At 37.2% G+C, this 23,522-nt stretch overlaps 1 protein-coding gene across 5 annotated transcripts in view; it reads left to right on the forward strand.

Moving 5' to 3' along the window:
- DENND4A (DENN domain containing 4A) overlaps positions 1 to 23,522 on the forward strand; it is a 133,879-nt gene that overhangs the window by 41,298 nt on the left and 69,059 nt on the right. For all 5 annotated transcript variants that reach the window (XM_060097149.1, XM_060097148.1, XM_060097151.1 and 2 more), the window contains 3 exons: positions 19,319 to 19,388; positions 20,943 to 21,112; positions 21,930 to 22,171. In XM_060097149.1, coding sequence (XP_059953132.1) covers positions 19,319 to 19,388; positions 20,943 to 21,112; positions 21,930 to 22,171 — 482 coding nt within the window. The remainder of the gene's footprint in view (positions 1 to 19,318; positions 19,389 to 20,942; positions 21,113 to 21,929; positions 22,172 to 23,522) is intronic.

Here is a 23,522-nt window from a genome sequence, read left to right on the forward strand (position 1 = left end):
TCCTCTGTGCTCTCTGGCTTTTTTCCTCCTACCTCACCAGTTATTCCCTTTCTGCCTTTGCTAATTTCTTCCCAATTCGCTAACTGCTACACAACAGAGTGCCCCAGGGTTCAGTCCTCAGACCATTTATCTTTAAATGTTAACTCACTTCATTGATGATCTAATCATTTAAATACAGGCTATGTGTGGATGACTTCTAAATTTCTGTGCCCCCTCTGGATCTTTCTAATTCATTATCTCTTCTTAGATATCTTATCAAATAGGTTATCTCAAATTTAACATGTCCAAAACTGAACTCCTAGTGTCCCTCTCCAAATCTACTTATCCCCATAATTTTCCTCCTCTAGTAAAAGAAAATTCCACTCTTCTAGTTACTCAGACTAAAAATCCTTGGAGTAATCCTTAACCTTTATCTTCTACCTCTCATTCAGTTCTTCTGTAAATTCTGTTGACTTTCATTTCAAAACATATTTTGAACTTGAACACTTCTCAGCTTCTCCACGTGCTGCAGCCCTGATCCAAGCCATAATCATCTCTTAACTGGATTATTGCAGTGGTCTTCTAATTCAGGAGTTAGGCAAACTTGAATAAAGGGCTAAACGATAAGTTAGCTTTTGCAGGTCATATACAGGCTCTGTCGCAAATTCATCCTTTGTTTTAAAAACAACCTTTTTACCAGTCTTAGCTCAGTTGTACAAAAACAGACCTTGGGTCAAACGCAAGCCGTAGTTTGCCAGACCCCTGGTTTAGCTGATCACTGCTTCCACTTCCTCCTACAACCTATTCTTCACATAGCAGCAAGAGGGATGCTTTTAAAACAAATTAGATCATCTCTCTCTTTGGTTTACAACCCTTAATGGCTTCCCATCTCACTCTTAGTAAAAGCCAGAGTCCTTCCAGTAGCCTTAAGGCCATGCATGATCTGTAATTGTAATTATCTCTCTTTTTTAATTGCTGTTTTAAATTTTAAAAAGAAATATGTACTCAAAAGAAAAATTGAGACGGGGAGGGGAGCAAATCATGGATCTAGGAAGTAAAGAGTGAAAGTTCTTGTTCCTGCTTCCATCTTTTGTGATCCTTTGCCAGGATTAACAATTAAAAATTTGGCTTGTATCCTTCCAGACCCTTTTGTGAGCACATATGTGGAGTATATGTAATATGGATAAATTCATCCTTTATTTTTCAAAAATTGGAAATCTCAATATATTCTGATATAAGCTTTTTTTAACTATCCACCTTTATCAGTTAATATAACTCTCTTCTTAATTCTTTCAATGATTGTATAGTATTCCAGAAAATACAAATGAAGAATGATGAATACAAGTTATTTCCAGTTTTTCCCATTACTAATAATGCTTCTTTGATCAATTTTGTGCCTTTTTCTTTGTATATTTATTGGAGTGTTTCTGGAAGAATAAATAATTGTAACTAGAATTGATGGGTATGGTGTATATTTTGAGAAGTGTTGACAGATTGCTCTGAAAAAGTTGTGACAGTTTATATTCCCAGCAACCGTACTGTATAAGAATGCCCTTTGCCAGGCCCTGTACCTCACCAACACTGGTTGTTATCAATCCCTTTTTAATTATTGACTATCTAATAAGAAATCATTCTAATTTTAATTTGCATTTCTTTGATTATTGTGGAGGTTTAACATCTTTTCATATATAACAGCTTTGAATGGCTAAATATTTCTACATTAAGTGGATGTGCCACAGTTTATTCCATCTTCTATTGCAAGACATTTAGATTCTAAGTTTTTTATATTACAAGCAAAGCTGTTATGACCATAGTTAGAACTGCATCCTTCCTAAAATAATTTACATTTATTGAGCTCTTATGTGCTGTCTCTTCTTTTAAGCTAGCAAGAAGAGAAATACCTGAAGCTTTAGGTAAAGCTACAAGAAAAAGAAATGGAGTGTATTGATATGTGACTGGATACAACACAAATTTTAGGAGTCTGAAAATGTTTTTAACCCCCTCAATAAGATAGTAAAATAGATGTGTATTGTGTAGTGGTTAAGATCAGTATAGCCAAATGGTTCAGAGCACAGACTCTGGAACTGGAGTGTCTGGATATGAATCCTATCTCTGACACTTATTGGCTTTGTGACCTTGAGAAAGTAATATAACTTCTCTGTGCCTCAGTTTCACAATTGTAAAATGAGAGTGATAGTAGCATCTACCTTATAAGTAATTGTGATGGTTAAATGAATTTAGAATCATGTTCCAGTACATATAAGAAAACACTATATATGTGTTAGTTTATTATCTATAAATATCTTTCAATTCCAAATTTTCTTTTAGAAAAATCTGCAGTTTTAAGGTAGTAGCAGTATTTGTTTAAAATGTTTAAATAGGTAATTCGAAAAATGGATGCTGACGGTATCTCAGTTGTATCCTAAAAGAGTTATTTGCAGCTATGTGACCCCTACTTGTCAACAGCCATTCATATACAAAATGCCCTATTCTTTCATGCTATCCTTGCATTTTGATTTGATGATTACATGTGACAGTGGAGAGATTATGGTGAAGGAAGAAGATCATGGTAGCAAATAAGTTTTACAGCCTCATGTGGTACTGATAGTGATGACAAGAAGGGTTTTTGAACTCTTCCATAATCTGATGTCCAGCTTAACCTTGTTTCAAGATTTGGTTTGGTGTTTTAGCAAGACTGTTCAGGCTCACAGATACTTGCCCTTTTCCCATTGGTGAATTTTCCTTTATTTTGTAGATTTGTTGGTTTTGGATTCAAAGGAAATTGACAATGTCATTAGAACCATTTTGAGGTCTTATTAATTAATCCAAGTGTTCAAGGTAGACTTGTTGCACTGAAACCAAAACCAGACACGAGTTCCTATTTTTCCTTACTCTGAAGTATTGGTCCCAGTGTTGTCAGAGAGCATTAATTCTCTGCTGAAAGAATAAAGAGGCAGTGTAACATAGTGTGAACAGAATGGACTCCAGCTAAACTGCTGGATTTGCATTCCAGATGCATGTCTTGGACAAGTTCTATGACTCTTTGTGCCTCAGTTTCCTCATGCATGAAACAAGGATAAAGTAGTATTTTATTTCACAGGCTTTTTGTGAAGATTAAATGTTTCATATCCTTAGTTAACTCTGCTTATTCAGTCCCTTTTATGTGCATTTAACGACTGAGGATGAACTTTTCTTTTTTCTTTTTTTCAGTTTTATTGAGATATAATTGACATACAACAAGGAAGAGTTGTTTTATTTTATTTTTGCCCAGCGTTTAAGTTCCTCTCAGTTCTCTTAAGAAACATTATAGGAATAAAAACCTCTTAAATGTTTATTTTCTTACTCTTTTTTTAAAATTCTTTAATTTTTTTTTTTTTTTTTTTTCTTTTTTGCGGTATGCGGGCCTCTCACTGTTGTGGCCTCTCCCGTTGCGGAGCACAGGCTCCGGATGCGCAGGCCCAGCGGCCATGGCTCACGGGCCCAGCCGCTCCGCGGCATATGGGATCCTCCCAGACCGGGGCACGAACCCGTATCCCCTGCATTGGCAGGCGGACTCTTAACCACTGCGCCACCAGGGAGGCCCTAAAATTCTTTAATTTAATTTTATTTTTTTATACAGCAAGCTCCTATTAGTCGTCAATTTTATACACATCAGTGTATACATGTCAATCCCACTCGCCCAATTCAGCACATCACCATCCCTACCCCACCCTCCGCGTCTTTCCCCCCTTGGTGTCCATACGTTTGTTCTCTACATCTGTGTCTCAACTTCTGGCCTGCAAACGGTTCATCTGTACCATTTTTCTAGGTTCCACATACATGCGTTAATATATGATATTTGTTTTTCTCTTTCTGACTTACTTCACTCTGTATGACAGTCTATAGATCCATCCACGTCTCAACAAATGACCCAATTTCGTTCCTTTTTATGGCTGAGTAATATTCCATTGTATATATGTGCCACATCTTCTTTATCCATTTGTCTGTTGATGGGCATTTAGGTTGCTTCCATGACCGGGCTATTGTAAATAGTGCTTCAATGAACATTGCAGTGCATGTGTCTTTTTGAATTATGGTTTTCTCTGGGTATATGCCCAGTAGTGGGATTGCTGGATCATATGGTAATTCTATTTTTAGTTTTTTAGGGAACCTCCATACTGTTCTCCATAGTGGCTGTATCAGTTTACATTCCCACCAACACTGCAGGAGGGTTCCCTTTTCTCCACATGCTCTCCAGCATTTGTTGTTTGTAGATTTTCTGATGATGCCCATTCTAACTGGTGTGAGGTGATACCTCATTGTAGTTTTGATTTGCATTCCTCTAATAATTAGTGATGTTGAGCAGCTTTTGATGTGCTTCTTGGCCATCTGTATGTCTTCTTTGGAGAAATGTCTATTTAGGTCTTCTGCCCATTTTTGGATGGGGCTGTTTCTTTCTTTAATATTGAGCTGCATGAGCTGTTTATATATTTTGGAGATTAATCCTTTGTCCGTTGATTCATTTGCAAATATTTTCTCCCATTCTGAGGGTTGTCTTTTCGTCTTGTTTATGGTTTCCTTTGCTGTGCAAAAGCTTTTAAGTTTCATTAGGTCCCATTTGTTTATTTTTGTTTTTATTTCCATTACTCTAGGACGTGAATCAAAAAAAATCTTGCTGTGATTTATGTCAGAGTGTTCTTCCTATGTTTTCCTCTAAGAGTTTTATAGTGTCCTGTCTTACATTTAGGTCTCTAATCCATTTTGAGTTTATTTTTGTGTATGGTGTTAGGGAGTGTTCTAATTTCATTCTTTTACATGTAGCTGTCCAGTTTTCCCAGCACAACTTATTGAAGAGACTGTCTTTTCTCCATTACATATCCTTGCCTCCTTTGTTGTAGATTAGTTGACCATAGGTGCATGGATTTATCTCTGGGCTTTCTATCTTGTTCCATTAATGTATGTTTCTGTTTCTGTGCCAGTACCATATTGTCTTGATGACTGTAGCTTTGTAGTATAGTCTGAAGTCAGGGAGTCTGATTCCTCCAGCTCTATTTTTCTTCCTCAAGACTGCTTTGGCTATTCGGGGTCTTTTGTGTCTCTATACAAATTTTAAGATTTTTTGTTCTAGTTCTGTAAAAAATGCCATTGGTAATTTGATACGGATTCCATTGAATCTGTAGATTGCTTTGGGTAGTAGAGTCATTTTCACAATATTGATTCTTCCAATCCAAGAACATGGTATATCTCTCCATCTGTTGGTATCATCTTTAATTCCTTTCATCAGTGTCTTATAATTTTCTGCATACAGGTCTTTTGTCTCCTTAGGTAGGTTTATTCCTAGGTATTTTATTCTTTTTGTTGCAATGGTAAACGGGAGTGTTTGCTTAATTTCTCTTTTGGATTTTTCATCTTTAGTGTATAGGAATGCAAGAGATTTCTGTGCATTAATTTTGTATCCTGAAACTTTACCAAATTCATTGATTAGTAGTTTTCTGGTGGCATCTTTAGGATTCTTTATGTATAGTATCATGTCATCTGCAAACAGTGACAGTTTTATTTCTTCTTTTCCAATTTATATTCCTTTTATTTCTTTTTCTTCTCTGACTAGGACTTCCAAAACTATGTTAAATAATAGTGGTGAGAGTGCACATCCTTGTCTTGTTACTGATCTTAGAGGAAATGCTTTCAGTTTTTCACCATTGAGAATGACGTTTGCTGTGGGTTTGTCGTATATGGCCTTTATTATGTTGAGGTAGGTTCCCTCTATGCCCACTTTCTGGAGAGTTCTTATCATAAATGGGTGTTGAATTTTGTCAAAAGCTTTTCCTGCATCTACTGAGATGATCATATGGTTTTTATTCTTCAGTTTGTTAATATGGTGTATCACACTGATTGATTTCCATATATTGAAGAGTCCTTGCATCCCTGGGATAAATCCCACTTGATCATGGTGTATGATCCTTTTAATGTGTTGTTGGATTCTGTTTGCTAGTATTTTGTTGAGGATTTTTGCATCTATATTCATCAGTAATATTGGTCTGTAATTTTCTTTTTTTGTAGTATCTTTGTCTGGTTTTGGTATCAGGGTGATGGTGACCTCATAGAGTTAGTTTGGGAGTGTTCCTTCCTGTGTAATTTTTTGGAAGAGTTGAGAAGGATGGGTGTTAGCTCTTCTGTTAATGTTTCATAGAGTTCACCTTAAAGCCATCTGGTCCTGGACTTTTGTTTGTTGGAAGATTTTTAATCACAGTTTCAATTTCATTACTTGTGATTGGTCTGTTCATATTTTCTGTTTCTTCCTGGTTCAGTTGTGGAAGGATATACCTTTCTAAGAATTTTCCATTTTTTCCAGGTTGTGCATATTATTGGCATAGAGTTGCTTGTAGTAGTCTCTTAGGATGCTTTTTATTTCTGTGGTGTCTGTTTTAACTTCTCCTTTTTCATTTCTAATTTTATTGATTTGAGTCCTCTCCCTCTTTTTCTTTTTTTTTTTTTTTTTTTTCTTTTGCCATACACGGGCCTCTCACTGTTGTGGCCTTTCCTGTTGCGGAGCACAGGCTCCAGATGCACAGGCTCAGTGGTCATGGCTCACGGGCCCAGCTGCTCCACGGCACATGGGATCTTCCCGGACCGGGGCACGAACCCGTGTCCCCTGCATCAGCAGGCGGACTCTCAACCACTGTGCCACCAGGGAAGCCCCTCCCTCTTTTTCTTGATGAGTCTGGATAATGGTTTATCAATTTTGTTTATCTTCTCAAAGAACCAGCTTTTAGTTTTATTGATCTTTGCTACTGTTTTCTTTGTTTCTATTTCATTTATTTCTGCTCTGATCTTTATGATTTCTTTCCTTCTGCTAACTGAGTTTTCTTTGTTCTTCTTTGTCTAGTTCCTTTAGGTGTAAGTTTATATTGTTGATTTGAGATTTTTCTTGTTTCTTGAGGTAAGCTTGTATAGCTATAAACTTCCCTCTTAGAACTGCTTTTGCTGCATCAAATAGGTTTTGGATTGTCGTGTTTTCATTGTCATTTGTCTCTAGGTATTTTTTGATTTCCTCTTTGATTTCTTCAGTGATCTCTTGATTATTTAGTAACATATTGATTAGCCTGCATGTGTTTGTGTCTTTTACATTTTTTTCCCTGTAATTCATTTCTAATCTCATAGCGTTGTGGTCAGAAAAGATGCTTGATATGATTTCAATTTTCTTATATTTACTGAGGCTTGATTTGTGACCCAAGATGTGATCTATCCTGGAGAATGTTCCGTGTGCACTTGAGAAGAAAGTGTAATCTGCTGTTTTTGGATGGAATGTCCTATAAATATCAATGAAATCTATCTGGTCTCTTGTGTCATTTAAAGCTTCTGTTTCCTTATTAATTTCCTGTTTGGATGATCTGTCAATTGGTGTAAGTGAGGCATTAAAGTCCCCCACTATTATTGTGTTACTGTCAATTTCCTCTTTTATAGCTGTTAGCAGTTGCCTTATGTATTGAGGTGCTCCTATGTTGAGTGCATATATATTTATAATTGTTACATCTTTTTCTTGGATTGATCCCTTGATCATTATGTAGTGTCCTTCCTTGTCTCTTGTAACATTCTTTATTTTAAAGTCTATATTATCTGATATGAGTATAGCTACTCCAGCTTTCTTTTGATTTCCATTTGCATGGAATATCTTTTTCCATCCCCTCACTTTCAGTCAGTATGTGTCCCTAGGTCTGAAGTGGGTCTCTTGTAGACAGTATGTATATGGATCTTGTTTTTGTATCCATTCAGCAAGCCTGTGTCTTTTGGTTGGAGCGTTTAATCCATTCACATTTAAGGTAATTATCGATATGTATGTTCCTATGACGATTTTCTTAACTGTATGGGTTTGTTTTTGTAGGTCCTTTTCTTCTCTTGTGTTTCCCACTAAGAGAAGTTCCTTTAGCATTTGTTGTAGAGCTGGTTTGGTGGTGCTGAATGCTCTTAGCTTTTGCTTCTCTGTAAAGCTTTTGATTTCTCTGTTGAATCTGAATGAGATCCTTGCCAGGTAGAGTAATCTTGGTTGTAGGTTCTTCACTTTCATCACTTTAAGTATATCATGCCACTCCCTTCTGGCTTGTAGAGTTTCTGCTGAGAAATCAGCTGTTAACCTTATGGGAGTTGCTTTGTATGTTATTTGTCATTTTTCCCTTGCTGCTTTCAATAATTTTTCTTTGTCTTTAATTTTTGCCAATTTGATTACTATGTGTCTCGGCGTGTTTCTCCTTGGGTTTATCCTGTATGGGACTCTCTGAGCTTCCTGGACTTGGGTGGCTATTTCCTTTCCCATGTTAGGGAAGTTTTCGACTATAATCTCTTCAGATATTTTCTTGGGTCCTTTCTCTCTGTCTTCTCCTTCTGGGACCCCTATAATGCAAATGTTGTTGTGCTTAATGTTGTCCCAGAGGTCTCTTAGGCTGTCTTCATTTCTTTTCATTCTTTTTTCTTTATTCTGTTCCACAGCAGTGAATTCCACCATTCTGTCTTCAGGTCACTTATCCGTTCTTCTGCCTCAGTTATTCTGCTATTGATTCCTTCTAGTGTAGTTTTCATTTCAGTTATTGTACTGTTCATCTCTGTTTATTTGTTCTTTAATTCTTCTAGGTCTTTGTTAAACATTTCTTGCATCTTCTCGATCTTTGCCTCCATCCTTTTTCCGAAGTCCTGGATCATCTTCACTATCATTATTCTGAATTCTTTTTCTGGAAGGTTGCCTATCTCCACCTCATTTAGTTGTTTTTCTGGGGTTTTATCTTGTTCCTTCATCTGGTACATAGCCCTCTGCCTTTTCATCTTGTCTGTCTTTCTGTGAATGTGGTTTTTGTTCCACAGGCTGCAGGATTGTAGTCCTTCTTGCTTCTGCTGTCTGCCCTCTCGTGGATGAGGCTATCTAAGAGGCTTGTGCAAGTTTCCTGATGGGAGGGACTGGTGGTGGGTAGAGCTGACTGTTGCTCTGGTGGGCAGAGCTCAGTAAAACTTTAATCCACTTGACTGTTGATGGGTGGGGCTGGGTTCTCTCCCTGTTGGTTGTTTTGCCTGAGGCAACCCAACAGTGGAGCCTACCTGGGGTGGGGCTAATGACAGACTCCGGGAGGGCTCACACCAAGGAGTACTTCCCAGAACTTCTGCTCCCAGTGTCCTTGTCCCAATGGTGAGCCACAGCCACCCCCCCGCCTCTGCAAGAGACCCTCCAACAGTAGCAGGTAGGTGTGGTTCAGTCTCCTATGGGGTCACTGCTCCTTCCCCTGGGTCCCAATGCACACACTACTTTGTGTGTGCCCTCCAAGAGTGGAGTCTCTGTTTCCCCCAGTCTTGTCAAAGTCCTGCAATCAATTCCCAGTAGACTTCAAAGTCTGATTCTGTAGGAATTCCTCCTCCTGTTGCCGGACCCCAGGTAGGGAAGCCTGATGTGGGGCTCAGAACCTTCACTCCAGTGGGTTGACTTCTGTGGTATAAGTGTTCTCCAGTTTGTGAGTCACCCACCCAGCAGTTATGGGATTTGATTTTACTGTGATTGCACCCCTCCTGCCGTCTCATTGTGGCTTCTCCTTTGTCTTTGGATGTGGGGTATCTTTTTTGGTGAGTTCCATTGTCTTCCTTTCGATGATTGTCCAGCAGCTAGTTGTGATTCTGGTGTTCTCGCAAGAGGGAGTGAGAGCACATCCTTCTACTCTGCCATCCTATTGTCTTACTCTTAAATCTAGTATCAGTCCTGAATATAGAGAAAGTTCCCTAATCTTAGTGGTAGGTGTCTTTTTTTAAGCAATGGGTTGTGGTTTATATCTTTTAACAGTCTTTGTTTCCATTGACTATAAGATAGTAAAAGCAAATTTAGATCTTTGGAGTTAGACGTACAATGACTTCTAACTCGTTCAGAAAAACTAAAATATACATGCAATGCAGGAAACTTATTTTCATACCTGTTAAATGTGTATATGGAGAATCAGGCAATGGTTAGGTTTAAATTATTGATGAGTTGATAATACTCAAGAGTATAGTTATTATAGCTTATATTTGATTTGGAGAGATTAGGTAGCTTGATTGAAAGCATCTACTAGTTTTCAAAACCAGGAGGAAAAGAACCCAAAAAACCAAAACCAAAAAAACAATCTAATGGACATGAGGAAATGCATGTTGAGTCTTTCCTCAAGTTCATACGTGATTTTTGTACCAGGTTTACAGCTTTGGCCTCAAAAAATATTTCCCCCACTTCTCCACCTCCCATTAAAAGCTTATGGTGGGCTTCCCTGGTGGCTCAGTGGTTGAGAGTCCGCCTGCCGATGCAGGGGACACAGGTTTGTGCCCCGGTTTGGGAAGATCCCACATGCTGCGAGCGGCTAGGCCCGTGAGCCATGGCCGCTGAGCCTGCGCATCCGGAGCCTGTGCTCCGCAACGGGTGAGGCCACAACAGTGAGAAGCCCATGTACCACAAAAATAAATAAATAAATAAAAGCTTACAGCATGGAATATCTTTTTCCATCCCCTCACTTTCAGTCTGTATGTGTCCCTAGGTCTGAAGTGGGTCTCTTGTAGACAGCATATATACGGGTCTTGTTTTTGTATCCATTCAGCCAGTCTATGTCCTTTGGTTGGAGCATTTAATCCATTTACATTTAAGGTAAGTATTGATATGTATGTTCCTATTACCATTTTCTTAATTGCTTTGGGTTTGTTTTGTAGGTCTTTTCCTTCCCTTGTGTTTCCTGCCTAGAGAAGTTCCTTTAGCATTTGTTGTAAAGCTGTTTTGGTGGTGCTGAATTCTCTGCGGTTTGCTTGTCTGTAAAGGTTTTAATTTCTCCGTCATATGTGAATGAGATCCTGCTGGGTAGAGTAATCTTGGTTGTAGGTTTTTCCTCTTCATCACTTTAAATGTGTCCTGCCACTCCCTTCTGGCTTGCAGAGTTTCTCCTGAAAGATCAGCTGTTAACCTTATGGGGATTCCCTTGTATGTTATTTGTTGTTTTTCCCTTGCTTCTTTTAATATTTTTACTTTGTGTTTAATTTTTGATAGTTTGATTAATATATGTCTTGGTGTGTTACTCCTTGGATTTATCCTGTATGGGACTCTCTGTGCTGCTGGACTTGATTAGCAATTCTCATATCAGACAGAATAGACTTTAAAACAAAGATTATTACAAGAGACAAAGAAGGACGCTACATAATGATCAATGTATCATTCCAAGAAGAAGATATAACAATTGTAAATATTTATGCACCCAACATAGGAGCATCTCAATACATAAGGCAAATACTAACAGCCATAAAAGGGGAAATCGACAGTAACACAGTCATAGTAGGGGACTTTAACACCCCACTTTCACCAGTGGACAGAGCATCCAGAATGAAAATAAATAAGGAAACACAAGCTTTAAATGATACATTAAACAAGATGGACTGAATTGATATTTATAGGACATTCCATCCAGAAAAAACAGAATACACTTTCTTCTCAGGTGCTCAAGGAACATTCTCCAGGATAGATCATATCTTGGGTCACAAATCAAGCCTTGGTAAATTTAAGAAAATTGAAATCGTATCAAGTATCTTTCCCGACCACAATGCTATGAGACTAGATATCAGTTACAGAAAAAAATTTGTAAAAAATACAAATGCATGGAGGCTAAACAATACACTACTTAATAACCAACAGATCACTGAAGAAATCAAAGAGGCAATCAAAACATACCTAGAAACAGATAACAATGAAAACACGATGACCCAAAACCTATAGGATGCAGCAAAAGCAGTTCTAAGAGGGAAGTTTTTAACAATACAATCCTATCTTAAGAGACAAGAAACATCTCAAATAAACAACCTAACCTTACACCTAAAGCAATTAGAGAAAGAAGAACAAAAAAACCCCAAAGTTAGCAGAAGGAAAGAAATCATAAAGATCAGATCAGAAATAAATGAAAAAGAAATGAAGGAAACGATAGCAAAGATCAATAAAACTAAAAGCTGGTTCTTTGAGAAGATAAATAAAATTGATAAGCCATTAGCCAGACTCATCAAGAAAAAAAGGGAGAAGACTCAAATCAATAGAATTAGAAATGAAAAAAGGGAAATAACAACTGACACTGCAGAAATACAAAGGATCATGAGAGATTACTACAAGCAGCTGTATGCCAATAAAATGGACAACCTGGAAAACATGGACAAATTCTTATAAATGCACAAGCTTCCAAGACTGAACCAGGAAGAAATAGAAAATATGAAGAGACCAATCACAAGCACTGAAATTGAGACTGTGATTAAAAATCTTCCAACAAACAAAAGCCCAGGACCAGATGGCTTCACCGGCGAATTCTATGAAACATTTAGAGAAGAGCTAACACCTGTCCTTCTCAAACTCTTCCAAAATATAGCAGAGGGGGCTTCCCCGGTGGCTCAGTGGTTGAGAGTCCGCCTGCCGATGCAGGTGACAGGGTTCGTGCCCCGGTCCGGGAAGATCCCACATGCCGTGGAGCAGCTGGGCCCGTGACCCATGGCCGCTGAGCCTGTGCTTCCGGAGCCTGTGCTCTGCAACGGGAGAGGCCACAACGGTGAGAGACCCGCGTACCGCCAAAAAAAAAATATATATATATATATATATATATACATACATATATATATATATATACATACATATATATATATATATATATATATATATATATATATATATATATATATATAGCAGAGGGAGGAACACTCCCAAACTCTACTAGGCCACCATCACCCTGATACCAAAACCAGACAAAGATTTCAGAAAGAAAGAAACCTACAGGCCAATATCACTGATGAATATACATGAAAAAATCCTCAAAATACTAGCGAACAGAATCCAACAGCACATTAAAAGGATCATACACCATGAACAAGTGGGGTTTATCCCAGGAATGCAAGGATTCTTCAATATACGCAAATCAATCAATGTGATACACCATATTAACAAATTGAAGGAGAAAAACCATATGATCATCTCAATAGATGCAGAGAAGGCTTTCGACAAAATTCAACACCCATTTATGATAAAAACCCTCCAGAAAGTAGGCATAGACGGAACTTACTTCAACAAAATAAAGGCCATATATGACAAATCCACAGCCAACATCGTCCTCAATGGTGAAAAACTGAAACCATTTCCACTAAGATCAGGAACAAGACAAGGTTGCCCACTCTCACCACTGTTATTCAACATAGTTTTGGAAGTTTTAGCGACAGCAATCAGAGAAGAAAAAGAAATAAAAGGAATCCAAATCGGAAAAGAAGAAGTAAAGCTGTCACTGTTTGCAGATGACATGATACTATACATAGAGAATCCTAAAGATGCTACCAGAAAACTAGTAGAGCTAATCAATGAATTTGGTAAAGTAGCAGGATACAAAATTAATGCACAGAAATCTCTTGCATTCCTATACACTAATGGTGAAAAATTTGAAAGTGAAATTAAGAAAACACTCCTGGGCTTCCCTGGTGGCGCAATGGTTGAGAGTCCGCCTGCTGATGCAGGGGACACGGGTTCGTGCCCCGGTCCAGGAAGATCCCATGTGCCGCGGAGAGGCTGGGCCCGTGAGCCATTGCCGCTGAGCCTGCGCGTCCAGAGCCTATGCTCCGCAACGGGAGAGACCACAACAGTGAGAGGCCCGCATACTGCAAAAAAAAAAAAAAGAAAGAAAACACTCCCATTTACCGTTGCATCAAAAAGAATAAAATATCTAGGAATAAACCTACCTAAGGAGACAAAAGACCTGTATGCAGAAAATTATAAGATACTGATGAAAGGAATTAAAGATGATACCAACAGATGGAGAGATATACCATGTTCTTGGATTGGAAGAATCAACATAGTGAAAATGACTCTACTACCCAAAGCAATCTACAGATTCAATGCAATCCCTATCAAACTACCACTGGCATTTTTCACAGAACTAGAACAAAAAATTTCACAATTTGTATGGAAACACAAAAGACCCCAAATAGCCAAAGCAATCTTGAGAAAGAAAAATGCAGCTGGAGGAATCAGGCTCCCTGACTTCAGACTATACTACAAAGCTACAGTAATCAAGACAGTATGTTACTGGCACAAAAACAGAAATATAGATCAGTGGAACAGGATAGATATCCCAGAGATAAACCCATGCACATATGGTCACCTTATCTTTGATAAAGGAGGCAAGAATATACAGTGGAGAAAAGACAGCCCCTTCAATAAGTGGTGCTGGGAGAACTGGACAGCTACATGTAAAAGAATGAAATTAGAACACTCCCTTACACCATACACAAAAATAAACTCAAAGTGGATTAAAGAGCTAAATGTAAGGCCAAACACTATCAAACTCTTAGAGGAAAACATAGGCACAACACTCTATGACATAAATCACAGCAAGATCTTTTTTCATCCACCTCCAAGAGTAATGGAAATAAAAACAAAAATAAACAAATGGAACCTAATGAAACTTAAAAGCTTTTGCACAGCAAAGGAAACCATAAACAAGACGAAAAGACAACCCTCAGAATGGGAGAAAATATTTGCAAATGAAGCAACTGACAAAGGATTAATCTCCAAAATTTACAAGAAGCTCGTGCAGCTCAATATCAAAAAAACAAACAACACAATCCCAAAATGGGCAGAAGACCTAAATAGACATTTCACCAAAGAACATATACAGATTGCCAACAAACACATGAAAGAATGCTCAACATCATTAATCATTAGAGAAATGCAAATCAAAATTACAATGTGATATCATCTCACACCAGTCAGAATGGCCATGATCATAAAATCTACAAACAGTAAATGCTGGAGAGGGTGTGGAGAAAGGGAACCCTCTTGCACTGTTGGTGGGAATGTAAATTGATACAGCCACTATGGAGAACGGTATGGAGTTTCCTTAAAATACTAAAAATAGAACTACCATACGACCCAGCAATCCCACTACTGGGCATATACCCTGAGAAAACCATAATTCCAAAAGAGTCATGTACCACAATGTTCATTGCAGCTCTATTTACAATAGCCAGGACATGGAAGCAACCTAAGTGTCCATCAACAGATGAATGGATAAAGAAGATGTGGCACATATCTACAATGGAATATTACTCAGTCATAAAAAGAAACGAAATTGAGTTATTTGTAGTGAGGTGAATGGACCTAGAGTCTGTCATACAGAGTGAAGTAAGTCAGAAGGAGAAAAGCAAATACTGTATGCTAACACATATATATGGAATCTAAAAGAAAAAAAAATCATCATGAAGAACCTTGAGGCAAGACGGGATTAAAGACACAGACCTACTAGAGAGTGGACTTGAGGACATGGGGATGGGGAATGGTAAGCTGGGACAAAGTGAGAGAGTGGCACGGACCTACATACACTACCAAATGTAAAATAGATAGCTAGTGGGAGGCCGCCTCATAACTCAGGGAGATCAGCTCAGTGCTTTGTGACCACCTAGAGGGGTGGGATAGGGAGGTAGACGCAAGAGGGAAGAGATATGGGGATATATGTATATGTATAACTGATTCACTTTGTTATAAAGCAGAAACTAACACACCATTGTAAAGCAATTATACTCCAATAAAGATGTTAAAAAAAAAAGGCAAGGGGCCTTCCCTGGTTCAGTGGTCAAGAATCCGCCTGCCAATTCAGGGGACGTGGGTTCGAGCCCTAGTCTGGAAGATCCCAAATGTTGCAGAGCAACTAAGCCCGTGGGCCACAACTACTGCGCCTGCGCTGTAGAGCCCACGAGCCACAGCTACTGAGCCCATGCACCTAGAACTTGTGCTCCGCAACAAGAGAAGCCACCACAATGAGAAGCCCGAGCACCACAACAAAGAGTAGCCCCTGCTTGCAGCAACTAGAGAAAGCCCATGCGCAGCAACGAAGACCCAATGCAGACAAAATTTAAAAATAATAAATAAATTTATTTTTAAAAATAAAAGCTTGTGGCAAAAGTTTTCAAGAATTACGTTTTTTGGGCTTCCTTGGTGGCGCAGTGTTTGAGAGTCTGCCTGCCGATGCAAGGGATGCGGGTTCGTGCCCCGGTCTGGGAGGATCCCACATGCCATGGAGCGGCTGGGCCCGTGAGCCATGGCCGCTGGGCCTGTGCGTCCGGAGCCTGTGCTCCGAGGCCACAACAGTGAGAGGCCCGCATACTGCAAAAAAAAAAAAAGAATTACTAGTTTTTTAACCTTTGAACCATAAGCCTTAAGTGATTTGGACTTTGATTGATTTAGAATAGAATAGTAATATTTTAGAGCTGGAAGAGAACTTAAGAGTGTCATATGGTCCAAAACTGCAAAAATGTGTAGTTAAGGATATTTAGTCCAGGTGCTTTGATTCACACAGCAAATTTTTGGCCAATTTGGGACTTTCTCCTCAGTTTTTAACTCATTGAGAGTATTTTTAAATATTCTCTACAAATGGCTCTTGTTTTACCACTTTTCAGGAATGTCAGTGTTTGATTTAGCAAGTTGATTTAGAAAAGCGGAGTTGTCAACAAACCAAGTAGTTAAATCATGCACCTAATTCCAGAAGAAAGGTTTTTTCCATGGCAAACCACAGTGTGGATATTTTATGGGTTAAATGTTTAAAGTATTTTAAGAACAATGGGGCTTCCCTGGTGGCGCAGTGGTTGAGAGTCCGCCTGCCGATGCAGGGGACACGGGTTCGTGCCCCGGTTTGGGAAGATCCCACATGCCGCGGAGCGGCTGGGTCCGTGCGCCGTGGCCGCTGAGCCTGCGCATCCGGAGCCTGTGCTCCGCAACGGGAGAGGCCACAACAGTGAGAAGCCCGCGTACCACAAAAAAAAAAAAAAAAAAAAAAAGAACAATGGCTCTTCTACTTTCTTTTTTGCTGAACCTTTGTATAAGAAGAAATTTAGGAGAAGCTTCTTGTATCCTTGGCTCTTTTCTTCCAGAGCCCTTATAACTTTTACTTTAAGTCTTTGTTTTTTATTTTAGGTTATTCCTTTCAGTTTCTACCATATCCACATGGTCATATATAGTTCCTTTTTTATCATCACAAAAGTTATTGAAGGTTATTTTGTTATCTTTACAAATTTGGCTTATTGGGAACTGGAGTTGAGACTTTGCAATACAGGACCCTTTATAAATTTTTTACCCACCAGATAAACTAAAAGTCCAGTTTGCCTACATTCATAATATCCACTTCAATTTTATACATCCATTCTTTTGATGCAAAAATATTGAAATGTTTATTAAAAAACAAAATCCCAACAGAGCAATGAGCATAACTTAATGTCCTAAATAAGTAGGATTTAACATACTAATCTGCTGGGGACATATTGAAATCGTTTAAGAAAGTGGAAAATTTCTAGATGATGAGCCAACTTATTGTATCATTGTTCATAATAGTCCCCCCAAAAGGAAACAACCTAAATGTCCCTCAGTAGGGAATGGATAAAAGAAACTATGTTTCTTTCATTAATAGAATCCAGCGGTTCAGATGAAGAAAGTAGATCTGTATCAACGTAACTAATTCTCATAATCATTTTGATGAGTGAGAAAGCAAGCCATAAAGGAGTATATTCAGCGCATCACCGTTTATATAAAGTTATAAAGCATACAAAACAATGATACGTACTTAAAGATGTGTATATTTACGTAGTAGAAATTTTTAAAGTGCATGTGAATGAAATGCGCTAGCTTCAGGCTAGTAGTTAGAGGACAGAAAGGGATGGAAGCTGATGCCTCAATCTCTAGAGGACAGAAAGGGATGGAAGATGAGGTTTTAGTTAAATCTGTAATTTTTTTGTTTCTTTATAAATTAAAATATCGGAAGCAAATAAGGTCATTGTTAACATTTGTTAAAACTAGGGGGTGAGTAAATGGGTGTTTGTTATGGTAATCTCTTAATATTTAAAAAATGTATTTCTTAACATAAGTGTATTTTCTTTATATATTTGTTCTCAGTGCTAAGTATCTGTCCTCATGTACTGGTCCATGTAGGCACTCTCCATCATGTATGCACAAACACATCCCCTCACATTCATACCTTTAACAAGTATTTATTAAGTATTTCTACATAATAGGCACTGTTTTGGGTGCTAGGTACAGCAGTGGACAAAACAAAGCCTTTACCATCATGGAGCTTATGTTCTAGTGGTGGGAGGCAGATAATAAATTAGAGAATATACAATATGCCCAGTGGTGGTAAGTGCTATCTATGCATGGAGAAAAAAAAAAAACAAACAGATAGGGGCAGTAGGGAGGACTGGGGAGGGTAGAGGGAGACTTGTTATTGTATATAAGGTGATGAAAGGAAGGCTGTCTAATAAAGTGGCATTTGAGTTGAGGCCTGAAGGAGGTGAGGAAATGTGCTCCGTGAATGTATCTGTCACCACCTCATGTCAAGTGGTGACATCTCCTAAGTTACATATCCATTTCAGACTTCTCGCCTTACCTGCATTTGACTCTATGCTTGGATGTCGCTAATAGATGTTTCAAACTTAAGATGTCTAAAACTCCTTTTCTTTGCCCCCAAATCTGCTTTACCCATAGTCTTCTTCATCTCATTTGTAGCTGGGACTAGGAATTTGAGACTCTTTGAAGAGTAGCTGTTATTTAAAGGCATGGTACTAAATAGATGAGATCATTTAGAGAAAGTAAAGAAAAGATCACATTTAATGATCAGGAAAAGAGAGGGGATGCTACAAGGGAGATTGAGGACTGACCAGAGATTTGGTGGCGAGGGACCCAGGAGAGTGTGACGCCTCAAAAGCCAAGAAAGGAAAATGTTTCAGGAAGGGAGTCATTAGTGGTATCAAAATCTGCTGAGAGGTTGAAAAAGATGAAGACTAGGAATCAACTGTTACATTTGGCATCATTAAAGTCATTAAAGTGTTCTTTTAAAAAAATGATGGGATTAAAACCTGGTTTGGAATGCATTCATGAAAGAATAGGAAATAAGGAAATGGATATGGCAAATTACAACTCTTGAGTTTTGGTATAAAGAACTGGAGAAAAATCTGGCAATATCTGAAAGGTGTTGTGGAATCAAAAGAAAGGTCTACATACACGAGTAGGTATTTCTTTTTGTCATTTCTGCCCAGAGTTTGGACTTAGAATAAAATCTAAATTTTTGTGGTTTAGTTTTGTTTTAAAGGGTCGTTATCCTCATGTTTTTGCTATCGTAAGGGGAAAATATGTTACATTTTACTTCTGAAAGAAAATTAGGCAATAACTCCAATAAAATGCTGACAAAATAACCAAGTGAAAATAGAAATAAATCTGTCACTACATCTTCGGAAATACATACTGGAGAGATCAAAGAGATTCCATTTTATTAAGTTACTACCTTTTACAATTTAATGATATTTCCTTTTTTTTTTAATTCAGTGGGGATCAGCAGTGTACTTATGTTATAAAAAATCGGTGGCAAAGACTAACACTATATCTTACAAAGCTGGTAAGTATAATTTTTCATGGAATACTTTATAAATGTATTATGGGGCCAATAAGATTAAAGAAAAAAAAACAAAACCTGTCTTACGATGTGTTAGTGTCAGGACTGGGACTATAACCCATGTCTTTTGATTGTTTTGTCTTCATCCATACTTTATTGGATGCTTAATGGAATATTAATTTTAAAAGAAGGCAAGGTTTTTAAAATATTAGGTTTAAGTAAATAACTAATAAGTAGATATCATTCTCTTTTAAGTTTTTAAATCAGTAGAAAATGTGGAAAAGTATTTATTGTCCTTTAAAATTAATGTTTCCTTAATAGTTATATTAAATTTAATCAAATCTATAGTTCATATGTAATTATATTTCAAAATAATCTGAAATATTGTAAACTAACTTGTAATTTTATAATGCATAGTTGAATTGCCAGAAACCTCAAAATATCAAATTATGTACAAGAGAGCAGATTCAACCTTTTAAAAAATAAATTTTTAAAGTTAGTGTCCTAGACTCCTACCTTCTTCTACCTGTGATTTTCTGGGGTCCATAGTTCATCGCTATTTCTATAGTTACTTAAAGGCTATACCGTTACTTCATGACTTGAGAAAGTAATGGAGAGTTAACTGTAATTCCTCATGGGATTAACTGGCTGGCTAGCATATAATTAGAGAATTTTAGAACTGCCTTGGACCTTTATATCTAGTTCATCTCACTTTATAGATGAGAAAACCAGAGACCTATAGGTACATGATTTGTCCAAAGTCAAACAGATATTAGTGTGGCAGACCAACCACTGATATTCTTAGTTTATCATTTTGTATTTAACATCATGTCTGGTGATGGTTTCCACTTGACTTTAAGAGTTCAAGGTCAGGGAACCTATTTACTGTTTCTAGTCCCACAAAATCCAGGATAAGAGTCTGCTCCGAGGGTTTGTCAGGTAGAAGATACCTGGACTACTCTCTAGACTAGTCTATTTAACATGAAATAATATGGCACTTGAAACTCTATTTTCATATAATCTGGGATTATTCAGAAGCTGGGGTTAAGCTGATACTATTTTGAAGACATTGTAAATATGTGACTTCTATTTTTTTGTGTATTTGTCCTAGAAGTTATATATATAGTCCTATAGAATATCTATTTTAATGTGTCAAGAAAACCCTAAGGGAAAGTTATTGAAAGCTAGTGAAGTGGATATATGCATTTGAACATTTCAAAAAAATAGTATGTTCATATGCTTTAAGGCAGTGTGACCACAAAATGAATTTTTAGGAGTGTGTTTATATTTGTGTATGTTTCTTTAGAATAATCTTTTCTTGTTTACCTTACTAGCCTTTGTGGATGAAGCTTGATAAATATTACGTAGTTAATATGAATAGTTTGAGGATTAAAATCTATATGAATCCTACTAAAGTATTCAGAGTTACTTGGTGAACATATATGTAATGTTTTGGTCTTCCAAAAGTGTTAAATAATAAAGCATTTTAGCATCATTCAAATTATGAGCCCCTAAATTCAAGACATGATGAGCTAATATTTATTATTGTTTTTATAGGTCTAATTTGTAGATACCCTCAAGAAGATTATGAGTCATTCTCACTCCCAGAATCTGTTCCCCTATTTTGTTTACCAATGGGTGCAACTATTGAATGTTGGCCACCAAATAGCAAATACCCTCTCCCTGTATTTTCTACATTTGTGTTAACTGGAGCCTCAGCTGAAAAGGTACTATATGTTTAACAAATGATATCCGCAAATTTCTTGTACATTCTCAAGTCTTAAGTTTTATATGCAGGAATAATAGAAAAAATAACTGGTTAAATTGAATCTATTATGCGCACCTCTTCCACTTTGTTAAAATAACTATATCCAGACACATAGGAAAAGAGAATTTCATTCTGTCCCATATACCCAAGTACTTTTTTTGTGAATATAGTGAAAGATTTTTTTCATCATCAAATGATGATCCTTCGTTGCTTCGTTTTCTGTGTTACAGAAACTTTAAAGTAATACTAAAAACATTATTAAATATGCAGTGTTATTTAGAATCATAAACTGTTATATTGTTAGAATGGACTTTGGAAATCATCTAGTCTAAAACCTTCATTTTATATATTGGGAAATTGAGGTCTAGAGAAATTCAGTGAATTGTCTGAAGTTGGAATTTGTATTTCCTTATCTAAAATTCTGTCCCACTCTCTATTAAATAATTAGTTTCAATCATTTTCTTATAGAGAATATTGATACAATTGCTTTTACTCTTTATAAAACAAATGCAATTTAATTAAAACACCTTTTTTTCCCCAATAATGAGACATGAGAGTTGCACTGTGTAGTTTTGTTGTTTTCGTCGATGTTTTAACGTACTTCAAGAAAGCAAGAGTGATATCTCTTCACCACTGGGTTTCTGGTAGCTGGCACCTTGCTTGGCTCATAGGCACATAATGGCTCCTAATAGTTCATCCATTAAATATTTAACTAATGATGTGATTGGAATAAATGATATAAGGCATATTTATCGAATATATTACTTGTTTTCCAGGTCTATGGTGCTGCTATTCAGTTTTATGAACCATACTCCGAAGAGAATCTCACAGAAAAACAGAGATTTCTTTTGGGTTTAGCATCATCAGCAGATGAGAAGTCTGATAGTTCCAAGACAATTCACACTAGTAAATGCATCTGTCTTCTCTCTCACTGGCCTTTTTTTGATGCATTCAGGAAGTTTCTGACTTTTCTATATCGTTATTCCATCTCTGGACCTCATGTCCTTCCAATTGAGAAGTAAGTTAGAAGCCTTCTTGGTTCAAAATTTGGCAGCTCTTTCCATTATGTGTGGTGTATTTGTACTGGTAATTGAGTAAATTTTATTTGGAAGCTAGGTTTTTCAAGAGAAAAAAAGTTTGGTTGATTCAGTCAGGTAATATTTCTCTATTATACCTACAGTTTTGTTATTTTAGATAATTTTATCTCTAACAAAATGAAATAAATGTTTCATCTTTTTGATACTCTTGTGAAGTTTGGAGATCCTAATTAGCATTTTTTACAGGTTTTGTTAATTCTTACTTTACATATAATTTGGGTTTATATGAACCTTTAAAATATTCCTTACTATTTTTAGATATGAATTTAAAGGAAAAATTAGATAAACGTATTTTTTATTCTTTTTAAAATTTTTGTGATTTACTTGAAGATCACTAAAACTGAATAATCTTTAATGTAGTAAGGTTTGACACAAATGAGATCTAAACATCACCACTGTCTATTTGACTATTGTTTATTTTATATCATCTATCACTTAAGCTCTTTTGTGTTCTTAGGCAGAATTCTGTGATTCTAATGATAGTTGAAAGTGATAGAATTATTGTAAGAACATTCAATGTAAAATATTACTTTATAATTTTTCCTTGCAGTTTTCTGCCCGCATCTCAGTATTCTAATCTACCAGTTCTCAAATTTTTTGGTCTCAGGACCACTTTATACTCTTAAAAATGAAGACCCCCCCCACAAAGAGCTTTTTTTAATGTGTTATATCTATTAATATACATTAGAAATTAAAACGGAGAACTTCAAAAATATTTATTGGGCTTCCCTGGTGGCGCAGTGGTTGAGAGTCTGCCTGCCGATGCAGGGGACACGGGTTCATGCCCCCGTCCGGGAGGATCCCGCGTGACGTGGAGCGGCTGGGCCCGTGAGCCATGGCCGTTGAGCCTGCGTGTCTGGAGCCTGTGCTCCACAACAGGAGAGGCCACAACAGTGACAGGCCCGCGTACCGCAAAAAAAAAAAAAAAAATTATTAATTTATTTTAAAAAATGATAAACCCATTACATGTTATCATAAATATCTCTCTCTTTTTTTTTAAATAACCATTTCCTAAAACAAAAAAATTAGGAAGAAGAGTGACATTGTTTTACATTTTTTGCAAATCTCTAATGTCTGGCTTAATTGAACATAACTAGGTTCTCATTTTATCTTATTTTAATTTTTTTTTTGGCCATGTGGCATGCGGGATCTTAGTTCCCCAACCAGGCATGGAACCCATGCCCCCTGTATTGGGAGCACAGAGTCTTAACAACTGGACTGCCAGGGAAGTCCGATAGCTAGGTTCTCATATATGCTTGTGCTTTCATTCTG

The sequence above is a fragment of the Mesoplodon densirostris genome, chromosome 4 (assembly GCF_025265405.1).
Source record: "Mesoplodon densirostris isolate mMesDen1 chromosome 4, mMesDen1 primary haplotype, whole genome shotgun sequence".
NCBI classification, from domain to species: domain Eukaryota; kingdom Metazoa; phylum Chordata; class Mammalia; order Artiodactyla; family Ziphiidae; genus Mesoplodon; species Mesoplodon densirostris.